General features: G+C 41.5%; 1 protein-coding gene across 1 annotated transcript in view; it reads right to left on the reverse strand.

Moving 5' to 3' along the window:
- Positions 1 to 18,801, reverse strand: part of NALCN (sodium leak channel, non-selective) — a 303,444-nt gene that overhangs the window by 198,644 nt on the left and 85,999 nt on the right. Inside the window, exons 8-10 of the mRNA XM_069601972.1 lie at positions 12,343 to 12,485; positions 12,112 to 12,216; positions 4,308 to 4,394 (exon numbers count right to left, since the gene is read on the reverse strand). Of these exons, the coding sequence (XP_069458073.1) occupies positions 4,308 to 4,394; positions 12,112 to 12,216; positions 12,343 to 12,485 (335 nt within the window). The remainder of the gene's footprint in view (positions 1 to 4,307; positions 4,395 to 12,111; positions 12,217 to 12,342; positions 12,486 to 18,801) is intronic.

The following is an 18,801-nucleotide window of genomic DNA, read 5'->3' on the forward strand; positions in this document are numbered from 1 at the left end:
CACACCACATAGAAGAATTACGTTATTGCCTCCATGCACGCAGCCATGCTAAGTCACTTCTGTTGTGTCCGATTCTTTGTGACCCTATGGACTGTAGACTTCCAGGCTCTTCTGTCCATGGGATTCTCCAGGCAAGAATATTAGAGTGGGTGGCCATGCCCTTCTCCAGGGGATCTTCCGACCTAGGGATCGAACTCACGCCTACCACTGAGTCACCTGGGAAGCCCCAGGAAAGCCCCGTGCTTTGCTTAAATGAACCAGCTGCTTGTATTCAATTCCCATGACCTCCTACATCTGGCCAATCTCCCTGTTTGGATAAAATTTCTCCCAGCTTATGACTCCCCTTTGGATGTTTTCTGGTGAGTCTCTGTTTTTTTTTTTTTTTTTTTTTTAAGATTTATTATTTCTTTGACTGCACCGGGTCTAAGCTGTTGCATGTTGGATTTAGTTCCCTGACCAGGGATTGAACCTGGGCCCCCTGCATTGGAAGCACAGAGTTTCAGTCCCTGGATCCCCTGGGAAGTCCCCAGGTGAGTCTTTGAAACCCTTAAAAAGGAGGTTACTAAACGCCGTCATAATCTGCCATATTGGGGCAATAAGCATTTAAAAAAAAAAAAAAGGAAGCTAGTCTTTGCGGTGAGAAAATAGAAACAAATGCACTAACAGAAACAAAGATGAGAAATCGTGTAAGCGTAGTCCCCCGGCAGGCCTGGCTATACCCACAGTAAGCGCTCCCTGAGACCATATGGTCTGATCCTTGCAACCAAACAATTCTTGACTAGAACATACATACTCACTGAATTTTTCACCAGCCAAGGAGGACGTATTACCCCCCCATGTACAGAAATACGCTCAAGGTTATATGCTAAGTAGTATAGTTGAAATATCTCCACCTTCAAAACCTATTCTCTAAGAGGCTACAACGGGGTGGTTTGTTCGCCCTCAGGAAAGGTGCTGTCCTGAGTATTACATCATAGGAAAGATGCTGTCTTGGGTATTATGTCATAGAACGAAGTAAGGAAGTCTGCAGCTGGGAGGCAGGCTGAGAGGTTACGTGAGTGGTCCTGTGCTGGAGACCGTCGCAGCACAAACAGAAACAGATTCGCAAATATTTTCTCTCATCATCTGAGGGCTACTTTTACTTGTTTGTTAGTGTCATGAGTTTTACAGTTTTATTCCTACATTTCGATCTGTGATCCACTCAATTAATTTTTGTGTATCAGACAGGGGTCCAAATTCATTCCTCCGCATGTGGATATTCAGTTGTCCTAGTACTATTAGTTGAAAAAACTATTTTTCCCCCTATTGAATAGTTTTGGTACCCTGTCAAAAATCAACTGACGTATATATGGTTACACAACTCTTTCAATGTACTAAAGGCCACTGAATCATGCATTTTAAATTGGTGAATTTTATAGCTATCCAAATCATATCTCAATTTTTAAAAAAAGGTCAGTTGTAAAAATAATTTTTATTCAACATTAATAAAAACTAAAGGAGAAAAAAAATTAAAAATGAAAGGAAATCAGGAATGGGGTTTGGCTTATTCACATTCCCCATCACTTCCAGCCATCTTGTTTCCGTAACCAGGACCTAAGGCAGGAAAAGGGGTGACCCCAGACAAGGAGCGTCTCAGCAGAGTGCAGGGAAGTGGGGAAAGACAGACAGAAAGACATTCCAGGCAGGATGGAGCAGGGGCGGGTCAGTGAGTGAGTGGGTGGATCAGATGGAAAATTTCCTGTTTCCTAGTTTTAGACAATGATAATTATTAGTAAAAGCCGAGTGTTTCACAACCATTGTACCTTCAATACTTATTCTTGACTTATTTTTCTTTCTCTTTAATAAGTGAATTAAGAATTCATTCATTTTTCACCCAGAAGTAGAAGTGTGCCTTTCTCTTTAGTCACAGTCTCGTCATGCCCGATATAAACAGGTGACCCCCGGGCCATCACACTTTTCATTTGTATTCTTTCAAATCGACTCCTCCTGGACCAAACATGGGACCTGATCAGGACCCCATGTGGGATGCTGAGCTGAAGGGAGCCTCATCCCGAAGACTCTGCCTTCATTCTCCGTTGTCTCAAACCACACGTATCATCATTCCTACGATTTACCAGGCGTGCCGCAACACCCACCCAGGGCTGTCTCCTGTCTCCCCAGTGCCACACCCACGCCTGGCTGGTCTGAGATCCGTCCCCTCCTCCACCGACCTTGCTGCTCAGTGCCGTAACCCCCACCACACCTCCTTGCCCGCTAGCTCTTGCCCACTCAAATCTTCGCAGTGCAGAGGCTGGGCCTCCTGATTCCAGAAGGCAGCCTTGAGGCATCCATTAACACACACTGACTAGACTTTAAAGCGATGCCTCTGGGACACAGAAGACACTGATTTGGCTTTCCTAGCAGGCCGATTGTTTATTTCTGTTACAAATTAGTGTTTTCCTTGGCACCTTTCTCTCAGCAAGAGAGAGCATGGGACAGGGAACCAGAAGGCTAGGCACAAGACCTGGCGTCTCCATGTTGGTTGAGGTCAAGGGACTCAGGCGGCGATCTGGGTCTCCACTTCCTCCTCTGTGGAGGCCAGTAGGCGATGCCAATCTTTCCACAGCACAGGGCTGTACTGGCCTCACCATTAGTCATTCCCTGCCCCATTCCCTTGGTCTTGGTTTAAACACTGCGACATCCACTGAGTCCGAGGAGCAAGGACTGCAAATGACCTGGGCCCACAGCACGTCCTGCTGCTTCTTCAGAACACCCGTCATTCCTGGGATTGCTAGCTCAATGCTGTGCCTTCCCAGGTGGCGCTAGTGGCAAAGACTCTGTCAATACAGGAGACATAGGAGATGCGAGTTCAATGCCCGGGTCCGGAAGACGCCTTGGAGAAAGGCATGGCTACCCATTTTAGTATTCTTGCCTGGAAAATTCCATGGACAGAGAAGTCTGGAGGGCTAGAGTCCATGGGGCCCCAAAGAGTGGGACATGACTGAGCATAATTCAATGCTGGTTTTTCTCCTCACTCCCTGTAGGACCCTGTAAGCTCCATGAAGAGAGGGGCCGTGCTCGTCTTGTTCAGGACTATCTTTGTGTCAGTAAATATCAGCTGGTGGATTCATGAATCTTGTAAGTGAAAGTACTCTTTAGGCAAGAAGCTGCCGTTACTACAGTGGTTGTTATTACTGTTATTACTGTAGTAATAGCAGTAGTAGCGGTAGTTATGGTGGTTTAGAAGCTGAGTCGTGGCTGACTCTTGAGACCCCATGGACTGTAGCCCGCCAGGCTCCTCTGTCCATGGGATTCTCCAGGCAAGAGTACCAAAGTGGGCGGCCATTTCCTTCTCCAGGGGGTCTTCCCGAACCAGGGATTGAACCCAGGCCTCCTGCGCTGTGGAGATTCTTTACCAACTGAGCCACGGGGGAATATAAACTGAATTATTTGCAGCACTGTCGCCATCAAATATACGACAGAAAGAGAAGTGCAGGATGGTATTTAATAGTATCGATATTCTGCATAAACTCTTCCTCTTTTTCTGATCCGTCCTTTTAATGGATAGAAACAAAAATAAATTTGTGATTAAACTGCTATATAAGTAAAGCCTACAGTAATGGTCCAGAGGACAGTATTTTGCTTCTTAATTGTCAATCCTTGAAATGTACCGGACCCCACCTGGAGAAAGACCCAGAGGAAAGACAGAAGATGTGTTCTCACCCTGGAGCAGGTAATAAACCCTTCCCCATACTATGGGTGAAAGCGCGTTAGTCGCTCAGTCGTGTCCAGCTCTTTGCGACTCCGTGGACTGTAGCCTGCCAGGCTCCTCTGTCCGTGGAATTCTCCAAGCAAGAATACTGGAGTTGGTTGCCATGCCCTTCTCCAGGGATCTTTCCAACCCACCCTTCTCACATCCCATTGCTTAGAAAGCTTAGAGACAAAGAAGGGCAGACTGTATGTTACACATAGTTCCTTCCCAGGAACACGGCGAGGCACCCACGCAAGCGAAATATGATCTTGACTGCCCCTCCCTCCAAATAACTCAGGCCTTTGAAGAAGAAAAGTTTTACAAGATTCAGTGCGACAACAAAATTCCTCATTGATTCAGTACCACTGGTCTATTACCTGTGTGCATGCGTTCACCGGAAAGTTACCAAATCCCTAGTGGGATCTAAAGAGATGCTAGGTCCTGGGGGTACAGGATGGAGCAAAATACTGCCCACAAACTTGGGCAGGTCTAGAGCTTGGAGTGCTAGGGGTTTCCCTGTATAAAATAAGTCAAAGACTTTTGTGGGGTGAGTTTTAGAAATGGCATTGTTCCGAACCTGGAGGCAGGCTGGGGCGCGTCCCTGGGGCTTGTTGACGTCCACGGCTACCAGCTGCCACCCGCCAGCAGCGTCTTCATGAAACATCTTCAAGACAAAGAGGGAGATGAGTCAGAAACACTTCCAAGGGAAGGAACATCGAGAACTCTAACTTTGACTCCAGCTTTTTACATTTTTATGTTATCAAAGATTTGTCTTCTTACACTTTTATATTTACAGCATGAGTCACTCCAGTGATGCTCATTTTAACACTGCAGACTTGAGTGTATAATAATAGTAAGGATAATGGCTTGCATTAATTGAGCACTTGCTATGTATCCGGTCCTTTCTGCCTTAAATATGCTCTGCATAGAATTACTCAAATATTCTTCTCTGTAAGACTTTACAGTAGGTATCTTATTCCCATTATGTTGGTTATTATATATTAGATCTCAGAGAAAATGATAATTAGAATACCAAAGCATGACCTGCTTTAACAAAAAATGGCAAATTTTTATCTTTATTTAATGGACAGTTCTCACTGAACCAAAAGAAAAACATTCTCAGGATAAATAAGAAATGTGCATGTAGCCTAGAGGAAGAGAGGAGGGCTGTTTTAATGGTAGGAGAATGACAAAGCACTTAAAAGTCTTTGTGAAATCAGTTTACATAGGCCACAACCAATCTGCTCAGCAAAAACTTTATGTACACATTTATGAAGGGAAGAAGTAGTGTTTTTTTTAATCTTAAAAGACATACATGATGAAATTCAGGATTATACAGGATACTAAAATTTGACAGTCATTGAACTTGCTGGATGTGTCGGTTACCTAACTTACACTGCAATACCTCAAAATTTAGTTATCTATCAATAATGCACTAAGCTGGAAGGCATTTACCACTTATAAGTATTTTCCCACTAATATATATTTTCTTTTCAGTTTCTTAAGCGGGCATATGCGAGAGTGGTGGAATAGGGTGGGGAATTACGGCTCTTTATTTTTTAAGAAAAGTCACAACTACAAGCACTCACTGTTTTATTCCTGTCCGAGTTCACTATTTCACACACGTAAACACTTTCTTTGCCATATTCATGCCTTCCTGTTACTCTGATCCTGTGATCATAAGGGTAATTACTGACGGAAACATGAGATGATCCCATTACCTAGGATTTATAACTTCAAACCCCTGGTAACAGAGGTGGTAGATCATTTTTTTTTTTTCCCCATGAGGCATGCAGGATGGTAGATCTCCCACCAGGGATCAAACCCAGGCCCCCTGCAGTGGAAGCACTGAGTCTTAACCACTGACCTGCCATGAAAGTCCTCATATATGTATTTTAAAAATGACAAAGTGGAGGTGTAAAGACACAAAGGTTCTCTGATTCAAGGTCCCAATTACAAATGATTTTTTTCTGCTGTCCATTTACAGGATTTTGATTCCCTTTAGAATGAATCTTGAAAGGTATGCTTAGTGACAGAATCAAGCACAGGCATCACAAATAGGCTCATTCTCAGAATACATACATTGGGCGACATGCAAACATGTATAAGAGCCTTTTAAAATATCTGTCAAATGTCTGAAAGTCTCCTTTGAAGGAGAAAAGACAAAAGCGATCCTGCCAGTCACTAGGTGGGAACTCTCTGTATAAGCATTCTCTTCTCTTATCAGGGAGCAAAAAAAATCCCTGGGGCACACATTTGCTTTCATCAGCAGCAGACTAATTTTCTGTGTTAAATTATTTTTTTTTCCAGTCAACCAAAATCAAATGAATCAATTTTTAGTGAAAGTGTTGTCTCAAGGTCACTTTTTTGTATGACATAAAGTGAAGAAAATGCAAATATGGTCAATTTCTCATTGGTTCTCTGAATATACAACATCTAGCTTGGTTAATATAACAGTAGCTACATGAGGTACACATGTAACAACAGTGTGTTATCCAGGGCCATAAACCCTATGGAACTGAAGCTCCTAGGGGAGTATGGCAGGGACTGCCAGTTGTCACTCCATATCTGTTCTCCTTGTCTTCCAAAGTAAGAAAATTTTATGACCATCAAAAGAAAAAAAAGAAGAACTAATTCTTTTTCATTTTTGAAGCTCATCTTGAATCATGTAATTATACACTATCCATGAAATGCAAACTGAAACTTTCTGTTTTTTCCCTTCCTGCTCACTGGAATATTGATGTAAGGGTTAGCACTACAGCAGCCATTTTAGACTAGGAGGCAATTTTGGAAATGGAAGTTTTGAAAGGTGGAGCAAAAAGGTGGAAGGATTCTGTATCTATAGAACACAGACAACCATACAACCCTTGAATGACATACTCCAACTTTACGTGAGAGAGAAAGGAACTCTATTTTACATGAGCCACTTTTTGAGGCTTTTTGTCCCTTGTGGCTGAAACTAACAACACAAGTGGCTTCAGTTTGAATTTTCAATGAGTTAGTTCATTGTAAAGACATAAAATGTTCCCCTCAAATTATATTATTAATACAGGCTTACTATTAAAATCTTCAAAATATGTATGAGCTGTAAAAAAATTATAAACGCATTCTCCAGAGACAACCACCCCTAACATTTTAGAGTTAACCTTCCCGGTATTTTGCCCATACACATGTACATGCAAACACGAGAACTTTCTACTGCATTAATATGTTATTTGAATATTTCCATATCAATAAAGTTCAGTCATGACTTAGTGGTGTTCATTTATTCTAATTTTATAATTTAAAATCAATAATTTATTGCTAGAGTTAATCTTCTCCCTCTCTGTCTCTCTCTCTCTCTCTTTTTTTTTTTTCACCAAAGTGCTTCCATAAACATTCTCAAATGTATATCTTTGAGCATTGTTCAGAATTTTTTTAGGATAAATTACTAGAAGTGCAATCTCTTTGTCAAATAGTTCATATGTTTTTAAGGCTTTTGATACATACTGCCAAACTTTTGTAAAAAGGATGCTCCAATTTACAGTGTTAGTAATAATGTATGAAAGTAGCCTTTTCTCCACCTTTCATCCAACAAGAAAACTTTTTGTTTTTTTAAGAGAAGAGATGCCAGAAAAAAAGACAGTGCATTGACAGCAGGGGCCGTATTGACTAAATTAAAAGGAGGTAGGATCTCAGTGGGCAAAACTGAGTGGGGGAGAAAAAAAGACCCTTAAGGCCGAGGAAGCTGGTTTTGAAGCTGCCAGTTCCACCATGCGCCAGGTACGTAATACTGGATCAAATAATTAACTTTCCAATCCTTGTCTTTTTTAATCTGCAAAGCAGAGACAGTAACGGTGCCCACATCACAACATAATCATGAAAACTAGATAAGATGGCTTTAAAGCCAACAGGGCAGCCCATGCTGTGATCTACTGTGGTAGTGTACGGATGAATGGAGTATTACCAATGAGCACTCTGCTCTTGGTACAGTCGCATGGGGATCCATGGAGATTTCAGTCTTGAGAATCATCTCATGCTTATCTGTTTGCAACTGTTTGCTAGGGTCTTATAAAGCGCCACTTGATTTAGCTAAGAAATTTGCTTTGGGGCGTGTTCTAGTTTAGGCAGAATATCAGCAGCAGCGACAACAATAACAGATTATTTAATGGTAGGTGGAAGAGAATGAATCTTGGTAACAGGAATAATCACTAGCAACTGAAATACAATTCCAAACCCAAGACATATATACACATTGGTTAATGAAAAGAAAATTCAAAATTTATTTTGAAATTCACATGCTCTTTGGATTCTTTCAAAACCAATCATCTTATAAAAAAAAGGAATAGTCATTATCACACAAAATGAGGGTAGACACTTGACTTGATTTTGTTATTAAATAATATATTCCATGACTCAGGGTTACAAAACACAATTCTCATTTATGGCTTCCTGTGATGAATGTATTATTCCATGACTATAGTTTCTTATTAGAAGGAGCTCACTATTGTACCTCCTACAATAGCCCTTCCCAGAAACTGCTTTCACTAAATTGCTTTCTCACATATTTTAATGATGTATATTCATGTGGAAACCAATGGTCTTAGAATGCAGTAAACACATTTTTACTAAAGTGTTGTCTCGGAACATAATGTGGTACAAAGTCTTTTTATAAAGAACTTCTTTTCATTTTTGATCACATGCCTTTTCATCTATGCCTTTCAGACTTTTAATCTGAGCTACATATTTACACAGAAGTTGTTCAGGTATGGAGGAACCCATATTCTGAGAATGCTCACGGACCTACAAAGGAGGAAGAATCCCTGTGTCCTTGAATCAACTCCATCCTTATCAGTCTTCCATCTTCTTCAGAAAACAGCAAGTCAGAGACAATGACAGACCCAGAAATGATTGCTGTCTTCAGACAGTAAGAATATTTATTTACGTGACCTTGTGACCTTGTGGCTTCCCTGGTGGCTCAGATGGTAAAGCGTCTGCCTGCAATATGGGAGACCCGGGTTCGATCCCTGGGTCAGTAAGATCCTCTGGAGAAGGAAATGGCAACCCACTCGAGTACCCTTGCCTGGAAAATCCCATGGACAGGGGAGACTGGTATGCTATGGTCCATGGGGTTGCAAAAGAGTCAGACATGCCTGAGCAACTTCAGTTTTCCAACATGACCTTACTGGGCCATGCTTTGTATATAAAAGTTGGGTGCGTTTTGATAGGCAGAGGCTGTTTTGTGTCTCTCATCACATACAACATAGCCTTTCGGGGCCCTACAGTTTGGTAGTTCTTTCAGTTCTAAGCTCGTCCCTATCATGAACCAGCCTAAATCAGAGGACCCTGCGACTGGCAACAGATATCTGAGATGAAGTGTCTAAGGATGGGTGTGCAACTCTGGACTGGGGATACGTGGTGCTCAGGACATGGTCCACTAATACATCAGCCCATCCTGACATCCAATTCTGGGCCAACACCTGCTACGGACCTGTGGCATGGTGTCAGCCCCGCTACTGTGGGCTGACACAGGGGACGATGGCTTCCTGGAGGTATGAATCTCTTGCACTTTAGCCCAACACATAACTGAGCAAGTAGCAACAGTGATCCGTGTCTAATAACTAGAGGTGCCAGAGACACCCCTCCCCATTGGAGTTCAGGCAAACTACTGATTACTAATCCGAAAATTTCCACATTATTTGCCCTTTGTTTTCCTGCGTCCTGCTCTATTATGGTCTCCACAAGACCGTTGGCATTAATTTTTCTGTAATTTGTTTCTGTGCTGTGACTTGGAGGGAAGTTGCTTTGTTATTTTAAAGAAAACATTCTCATCGCTAATTCTCGTTTGCCTCTGAACAGCCTGTATCACAGCCAATTCCCATCGAACCTCCTAAGATGTTGGAAAGCCCCTACTTTATCCTGTTAATGTGTATAATTTCCCTTTCTACAAACACAGACCTGGGAAAGTCCAGGGACTTAGAAACATCACTGAGTCCACCAGGCCTGGGATGCTCTTCGCCCTTGTATGAGGATGCCTTACAGAGAACAGCTGCAGACGACCTACATGCTAGAGGAAGGTGAGAACTGGCTTCATTTCAGAAAGGCTGTGTGCTTCACAATACACAACCATTTTCATTTTATTTCCTGAAAGCCCATCCGCTTTATTAGAATTAAACTTCCGATTTAGTGTTTTAAACCAGCTAATGGGAGGTCCTTAGGCACAAAGTTGTGTCAGATTTTACAAATGTAATAGAATCATAGCAGATGACATCTCTCCCTTCCACACATACAAAAGCATCTGGATCACTTGCTGAGGGGCTGGGGAGGGGCTGGGCGGGGCTTGTGGCCTGTTGCCAGGCACCCCAAGTGGTGGTTTACCAGAGAGGCTGCTGCAGGAGCTTTTGGTTGCCTAGCAACTGGGTCCTCAGCCACGGCGTTTTTCTTAATGAAGGTTTTTCACAATTCTCCGTGTGATTACCTCTGTCGAATACCTAGACGCATTACCTCTAAATTACTGGCTTATGCCTCCTGATTAAGGGCAATTTTGCATCCAAGCAATTTTGTACAACTGTGTTCACAGTCCCTCCACATTTCACTTCCTGGGAAAACTGCTGGCTGATTTGGCATTTCCAAACACCACTTTTCCAGCTGTGGTTTGACAAGTAAGAGTTACTTAATGAGCATTATGTGGTTTGAAGGACGTTTTAGGTCCTTGGGAATATCAAATTTGGATTCTGTGTGGAGTTCATAACTGTATATTACACTTCATTCTCAAAGTCTGTTCTGGAAAACACACCTTCATGAGGGTGTCACTCTACTTAAAAGACAAGCCAGCAATGCACTTGGTCCTGTATAATTTCTCATAGTTCATTTAAAAAAATGAGAGCAGAAATATGTGGAGGACTCGTTGAATGTTTTCCTACATGCCATCTGTGATATAACCCAGGTGATACCTATACAAATCTTTCATGGAAGTTTGAATAGCAGTTTGACAAAACTGAAAAATATTAATACTATTTCATCTATAAGGAATTGGTTAGACTATTCGAACTTTCACAAAATTACAAAGATGCTGCATAAGGCTTTTCCAAAGATGAGCATGTTTAATTGCATTTTTGCTGTTAGCTGTTACACATAATTATTCTATCATTTTTGTTACTTTTGCACTTCTCCTTAATTTTATTCCTCTTCTGCCCCATCTCCACCCCAGTGAGCCACTATCCTGAATTCTTTTCTTTAAAATTTTAATACATAGTCACAAATATAATTATTTTTAAAAATAAAATATTATTTAAAGTAATAATTATACAATTATTAAAAGTTCAATTTGGAGATTTTCAAAGTAAAATTTTTACCTTGAATCTTTAAGAGACATCTTTGTCTTAGTAGACCTGTATTTATATTCACAAACTTAAACTTATCTTAAAATTTAATGTTAAGTTAATAGTTATGAGGCATAAAAGCATTTCATCCTCAATTTAGGAATTTTTATTTTCTTTCTTTTTTTATAAAGATTCATACCAGAAAAAAGATATTTATAAATCTATTCTTCCTTTCTAATCAAATAAACAAATACACAAAACAAAGCCAAAAATAAAAACAAAGAATTTTATCTGAATTACCCTTTTATGTAATAAACGCCATGCTATTTTTATATAGCACGGTCACTTCCAATTTCTTAGAAGCATAGGGGAAACCTTCTGAACATTCAGTAATTCCTCAAAATTCAGAGGCAAGCATTTGAATTGAGGGGTCTTTTTCATAATTTATTCTATTATGATTGCTTCATTGTGAATGAAATAAATTTTCTAGTCAGCAATTCTAATCCTTTACATACAGGCCATTATATTGGTTTGCAAATATATGGATATTTATAAAAATGGGAAATTCTACAGTTGCTACACTTGTATTTTTCCCTTTGGCTGTGCCAAGTCTTAGCTGCAGCATGCAAATTCTTAGATGTAACATGTATCTAGTTCTCTGACCAGGGAATGAACCTGGACCCCCTGCATTGGGAGTATTAAATCCTAGCCACTGGACCACCAGGGAAGTCTGTCCAGTTGCTGTATTTTATCTGCAAGCCCTTTGAGGACATGTGAAGGCAGAATCAAATCAAAAGTACCTAATAAATGTGATGATAAGCCTGGTTGTGTATCAAACGTACCCCTGTAACTGTTAAAAACATAGGTGCCATCACCCCCAGGGTCTGATTTGGTTCTTCTGGGTTTGGGCCTTTGCATCTGTAAGTTTAAGCAGCTCCCTCAGTGAGTCTGGCCGCCAAAGCCTATGATAAGAGGGGTTTCTCAAGTTCCATCAATTCCCAAGGGTGGTGCGGAGGGACACGCGCAGTTCGAGTGAATGACGTCATCATCGCCGAGTGACGTCATCACCCCAGTAGGTACCTGTGTGGTGGCTGTGGAAGTAGTGCTGCTTCTCGACCCCCACATCTGTTGAAACTGCACCCTGATTTCCGCAAATGTTTCTATGATGACAGCGATGAACACGTTCTGCAAGAAAACGAGAGACCACATTTACCAAAGCCTGGGCAAGAGGGAGGGAGGACCATCAAAACCAAAAGATCTGCAGAAACTGTCGGAAAACATGGACCTGATGAGGAGGAACTGCGCGAGTACCTTAACGAGCCAGGCCAGGAAGAAGATCAGGGTGATGAAGTAGAAGTAGGAACGCCAGCGGGGAAAGCTGTCGATGGCTCGGTACATGAGGAACACCCAGCCTTCCTGGGAAGCGGCCTCGTACACAGTGAAGATGCTGGTTCCTGCCCAGACAGAGGGAGGGGGAGGCTGGCTGAGTTGGGGTGGACTTTTGAAATGAGAAGACATTTTTCAGAAAAACAATATTTATCCATGATCATTTTATCAATGACAAAAGCGCTTCTAAAGGGACTCAAATCACATGCAACGTTTTATTGTTTTTGTTCCTAAGGATCTCTCTTTTTACTTGAAGTAACGCTGCTTTACAATGTTGTGTTATTAACCATTTCTACTGTTCAGCAAAGTGAATCAGCTATTCCTATACATATATCTCCTCTTTCTTTTTGGATTTCCTTCCCAGTTAGGTCACCATAGAGTCTTGAATAAAGTCCCCTGTGCTACACAGTAGGTTCTCATTCAGTTCAGTTCAGTCGCTCAGTCCTGTCCAGCTCTTTGAGAACACATGAACTGCAGCACGCCAGGCCTCCCTGTGCATCACCAGCACCCTGAGTCCACCCAAACCCATGTCCATGGAGTCGATGATGCCATCCAACCATCTCATCCTCTGTCGTCCCCTTCTCCTCCTGCCCTCAATCTTTCCCAGCATCAGGATCTTTTCCACTGAGTTAGCTCTTTGCATCAGGTGGCCAAAGTACTGGAGTTTCAGCTTCAACATCGGTCTTCCAACGAACACCCAGGACTGATTTCCTTTAGGGTGGACTGTGGATCTCCTTGCAGTCCAAGGGATTCTCAAGAGTCTCCTCCAACACCACAGTTCAAAAGCCTTAATGCTTCAGCACTCAGCTTTTTTACAGTCCAAATCTCACATCCATACATGACTACTGGAAAAACCATAGCCTTAACTAGAGATGGACCTTTGTTGGAAAAGTAATGTCTCTCCTTTTTAATATGCTGTCTAGGTTGGTCATAACTTTCCTTCCAAGGAGTAGGCGTCTTTTAATTTCACTGCTGCAGTCACCATCTGCAGTGATTTTGGAGACCAGAAAAATAAAGTCAGCCACTGTTTCCCCATCTATCTGCCACGAAGTGATGGGACCAGATGCCACAAAGCTAGTGGAGGTGATGGAATTCCGGTTGAGCCATTTCAAATCCTCAAAGATGACGCTGTGAAAGTGCTGCACTCAATATGCCAGCAAATATGGAAAACTCAGCAGTGGCCACAGGACTGGAAAAGGTCAGTTTTCATTCCAATCCCAAAGAAAGGCAATGTCAAAGGATGCTCAAACTACCGCACAATTGCACTCATCTCACATGCTAGTAAAGTAATGCTTAAAATTCTTCAAGCCAGGCTCCAGCAATTCATGAACCGTGAACTTCCAGATGTTCAAGCTGGTTTTAGAAAAGGCAGAGGAACCAGAGATCAAATTGACAACATCTGCTGGATCATCGAAAAAGCAAGAGAGTTCTAGGAAAACATCTATTTCTGCTTTCTTGACTATGCCAAAGCCTTTGACTGTGTGGATCACAATGAACTGTGGAAAATTCTTCAAGAGATGGGCATACCAGACCACCTGACCTGCCTCTTGAGAAATCTGTATGCAGGTCAGGAAACAACAGTTAGAACTGGATATGGAACAACAGCCTGGTTCCAAATAGGAAAAGGAGAATGTCAAGGCTGTATATTGTCACCCTGCTTATTTAACTTCTATGCAGAGTACATCATGAGAAACGTTGGGTTGGAGGAAGCACCAGCTGGAATCAAGATTGCTGGGAGAAATATCAATAACCTCAGATATGCAGATGACACCACCCTTATGGCAGAAAGTGAAGAAGAACTAAAGAGCCTCTTGATGAAAGTGAAAGAGGACAGTGAAAAAGTTGGCTTAAAGCTCAACATTCAGAGAACTAAGGTTCTCATTAGTTATCTATTTTATACGGAGTACCAATAGTGTTATTCTTGGGATTTTGATAAAGTTGTTTCTGAGTCAAGCCAGGGCAATTTAATATCTCTAGCAATGAAATAATTTTAGGCTACAGCATCTGCTGTAACAATGTGGATAATAAAACTAGCATTCAAGTCAAGTAAATATATAATAAAGAAAGGATGTGTACCATATACACTTGCCACTTGGGGTTTAATACTTTTAGGTGCTATAGTTCTAAGTGAAATGAAGTAAATTGGAAAACTGGGTTTCATTTGAAATCATGTTCTCATAGGACGAACTAAAGTAACCAAAAATTCATGTAATGGAGCCCATCTTTGGTTTCCACGGCGTTTACTGAACACCAAAGCATAAGGTAGTAAATCACTAAATAGGACTTTGTATTTTCAGGGAGAATTCTCTCATTGAAAATACTCCTAACAATGCAAAGAAGGGCAAGGGAACAATATGTGGGCAGATTTTTGGAGGTATGATTAAGAGGAAAGTCAGTATTTAATCCTCACGGCATTATGAGTACCTGTCATTATGTCCCTGTTTTGAAGATGGGAGAGAGAAAGCACATAAAGTATAGGGAATCTGTCTAAGGCACAGAGAATAAGTAGGGGGACTCGAATTAACCCAGTCGTTCTGGAACGGGGACCTGCATGTTTGTGAGGCAATTAATTCTCTCTCCTGCTACCCTTTCTGTACCTTGGTTTTCCCGTCTATAAAACTGAAAGACAGTAAGACAAATATAATATAGGTAAACATTTTCACCTCAACAAATTCCACTGCTAGAAATGAATTAAATTATTAAAGGACATAAAACCAATATCCACCCATACGTGGGCTCATGACCCAGAAATTGAAAACTAGAAGGCGAGTACAACCAAATGTCCAAATTAAGACAGAGGTTACTAACGTCGGCTGACGCCTGACAGCCTCTCTGGGTCTGTGCGTGCAGGAAGAAGAATCAGAGCATCAGCGAATTCCAAAGCACCCAGAACAGCAGAAAAGTGAAGCAGCAAATGGGGAGAAATAAGTAACAAGGATTAAAAGGAAAAAAGTACACATTTGGTACAAACTTGCCTCACTAGTAAAACCACTTTATCAGTTACCTCACCATTCCCACCATTAAAGCTTTGAGATGAGATCAAAGGCCATAAAAAAAAAAGCATCTGTATATTTACATATATTTTCTAAGTTAAACTTTGTTTAAGTCATAAAGATTCGTACTTGAAATGTATTTCTTCAGAGAGAGAATTTCTAAATGCCCAAGTGCTAAATATAGAATCCTTCCAGAAAAGGGGAGTTGAAAGCTTTAACTACAGGATTCACAAATGGAAAAGAAGTGTTGACAAGACTGATGCTGACACGGGCAGGAAAGTTTAGGCGTTAAGGAGAGCAGTTCCAAGGATGCTGAGCCCACAGGCCAACGAAAACACTCCCCGCCTCTGGAGCTGGGCAATTTCCACGGAGGCTAGAGCTTAGAGCAGCAGAGCAGAGGTCACGACTGTCACGCCCCTGCCTTTGAAGAGCAGAGATTTGAGATCAAAAGAGCTCGGGGGAAATTTATTTTCCATTAGTTGATTAAAAAACAGAAGAAAACTGTGCTGAGCCACAGTGAGCATGCAGCGACCTTCCTTAGCATTCAAATCGTCTGCTCTTCTAACCTGTGTTGCCCTCCTGGGCCTCAGGCTCTGCCCGTGAAGGTGTCTGTGGGTCACCACTAACACACAGGATAAATGTTACTTTGTAGCTTTTGCAATTTTCTCCAAAAGCAAGCAAAACATATCATGCGAGAAATGTGGTTTCTTCCAGAGTGTGTGAGCTTCATCACCCACTTTTGAAAGATCTATTGGAAAGTACATTCAAAAGAAATCAAGGCCAAAAGGGCAAGACTTCATGTAATTCTTAGGGAGTTGACAGTTATGACATTAGAATTGCACAATAGTCCAAAATTAGAACCAAGTATTTGGAGGAAATACTGAGGCTTTCTTATCTTCGCATTTGGGGGAACTTTCACATTTCTGCATTATCAAGCATAGGCAAGGGAAATAAGAATGAACTTTAAGGTAAGGTTGGTCTGTCTACCTCAAAAGAGCCACAATAGTTATAATTTCTTTTTTTTTTTAATTAAAAAAATTATTTGTTTTATCTTTATATTTTGGCCATGCCACGAGCTTGCAAAATCTCAGTTCTCCAACCAGGGACTGAACCTGAGCCATAGCAGTGAGTATTCATTGGAAGGACTGATGCTGAAGCTCTAATACTTTGGCCACTTGTTGTGAAGAGCTGACTTACTGGAAAAGACCCTGATGCTGGGAAAGATTGAAGGCAAAAGGAGAGGGCAGTGGCAGAGGATGAAGCAAATGGCATCACCGACTCAACTGACATGAATTTGAGCAAACTTTGGGATATAGTGGAGGACAGGAGAGCCTGGCGTGCTGTAGTCCATGGAGTCGCAGAGTCGGACACAACTTAGCAACTGAACAGCAGCCACACAGCAATGAAAGTGCTGAATCCTCACCACCAGACCACCAGGGAACTCCCTGTTTCATTTTTGAATAAAACTGAACTAGTAAATAAACACAAGTACAGAAGATCAACCAAGACTGGAATGAGATCATCTGACTTACTCTTTTTTTTCAGTGGCATATTAAAATCTGATTCAAGTCTAAGTGGGAAGGAAGAAAGACATCTGAGTGATATTGACCAAATATAATTTACAATAAATGTGATAAATATAAATATGATTTTCACTAAAAATAGTTATTTGTGTTATGATAAACATAAAGTTTCTATAACTTACACAAGACTTAAGCAGGGTGAAAACAGACAGCCTTGATGTACTCCTTTCCCAATTTCGAACCAGTCTGTTGTATAGATGATAGTAACTGAAGTAGGTAGGCCTTTAGTACCAGGCTTTACGATAACCTGGCAAGAATTTAGGCTGTGCTCTGTCAAAGCCTTCAGTTTCCTTCAGTGTCTTGGTTTCTGCCTCTCCTTCTGTCTTTAGATTTCCCCCTAAATTTCTTCTAAACAGACTCTGTGTCTTGCAGCTAGGTTGTAATCCAGTTATTAATATTATTTTGGACCCCTGTTACTACGATGATACAGTGTTGGTGAGGGAAAACATTCTATAATCTTATGATTAAATCTCAGGGGTTCTGACCTTCAGAAGAATTCCTTAGCCTTTTTGTTCTCGGTTTGTGTGATACAAAGAGGCTAGAGGGGGCTCTGGTCATCTGCCTGCCCTCCTCTGAGGACAGATGAGGCTCTGAGGAAGCAGACGTCCTCTAGGACATGACTTTGTCATGAAGAACAGAGGGCTGTGGGCTTATTTCGAAATGGTCACTGTTTCTCTCCCCTGCATGAAGCATATGGGATTTTTTTCTCTGATCATCACCTTAAGAACTAGGTATGTCTTCTGCAGGTAAAACTCACGAAAGCCTTGGGTCCCCCTAGACATGGGGGGATTTTTCAACTCCTAATCTAGTCCATGTTCAGTCTCCAGCAATTACTCAATTCTAGTTTAAGTATCTCTGGCACCATGGCTTCTGCCCCTGGGGAGCAATGATTCTCCATATTTGCTGTCTCTCCAGATTGCAAGGCATGAATGTGCCCTGCAAACTCAACTCTCCGTTAGATCTAAGAGCACGGCTGACTTTCAGAATTGCTGGTATTCAGTTTGTTTAACTTTTCTCTTCTTGTGAGAGCAGGATTGATAACTGCTAAGCTCTTCACAGTCAAAGGTTTTGGCATAGTCAATAAGGCAGAAATAGATGTTTTTCTCAAACTCTCTTGCTTTTTCCATGATCCAGCGGATGTTGGCAATTTGATCTCTGGTTGCTCTGCCTTTTCTAAAACCAGCTTGAACATCTGGAAGTTCACAGTTCACATATTGCTGAAGACTGGCTTGGAGAATTTTGAGCATTACTTTACTAGCATGTGAGATGAGTGCAATTGTGCGGTAGTTTGAGCATTCTTTGGCATTGCCTTTCTTTGGGATTGGAATGAAAACTGACCTTTTCCAGTCCTGTGGCCACTGCTGAGTTTTCCAAATTTGCTGGCATATTGAATGCAGCACTTTCACAGCATCATCTTTCAGGATTTGAAATAGCTCAACTGGAATTCCATCACCTCCACTAGCTTTGTTCATAGTGATGCTTTCTAAGGCCCACTTGACTTCACATTCCAGGATGTCTGGCTCTAAGTGAGTGATCATACCATCACGATTCTCTTGGTCGTGAAGATCTTTTTTGTACAGTTCTTCTGTATATTCTTGCCACCTCTTCTTAATATCTTCTGCTTCTGTTAGGTCCATACCATTTTTGTCTTTTATCGAGCCCATCTTTGCATGAAATGTTCCCTTGGTGTCTCTAATTTTCTTGAAGAGATCGCTAGTCTTTCCCATTCTGTTGTTTTCCTCCATTTCTTTGTATTGATCACTGAGGAAGGCTTTCTTATCTCTTCTTGCTATTCTTTGGAACTCTGC

The sequence above is a fragment of the Ovis canadensis genome, chromosome 10 (genome assembly GCF_042477335.2).
Source record: "Ovis canadensis isolate MfBH-ARS-UI-01 breed Bighorn chromosome 10, ARS-UI_OviCan_v2, whole genome shotgun sequence".
Lineage (NCBI taxonomy): Eukaryota > Metazoa > Chordata > Mammalia > Artiodactyla > Bovidae > Ovis > Ovis canadensis.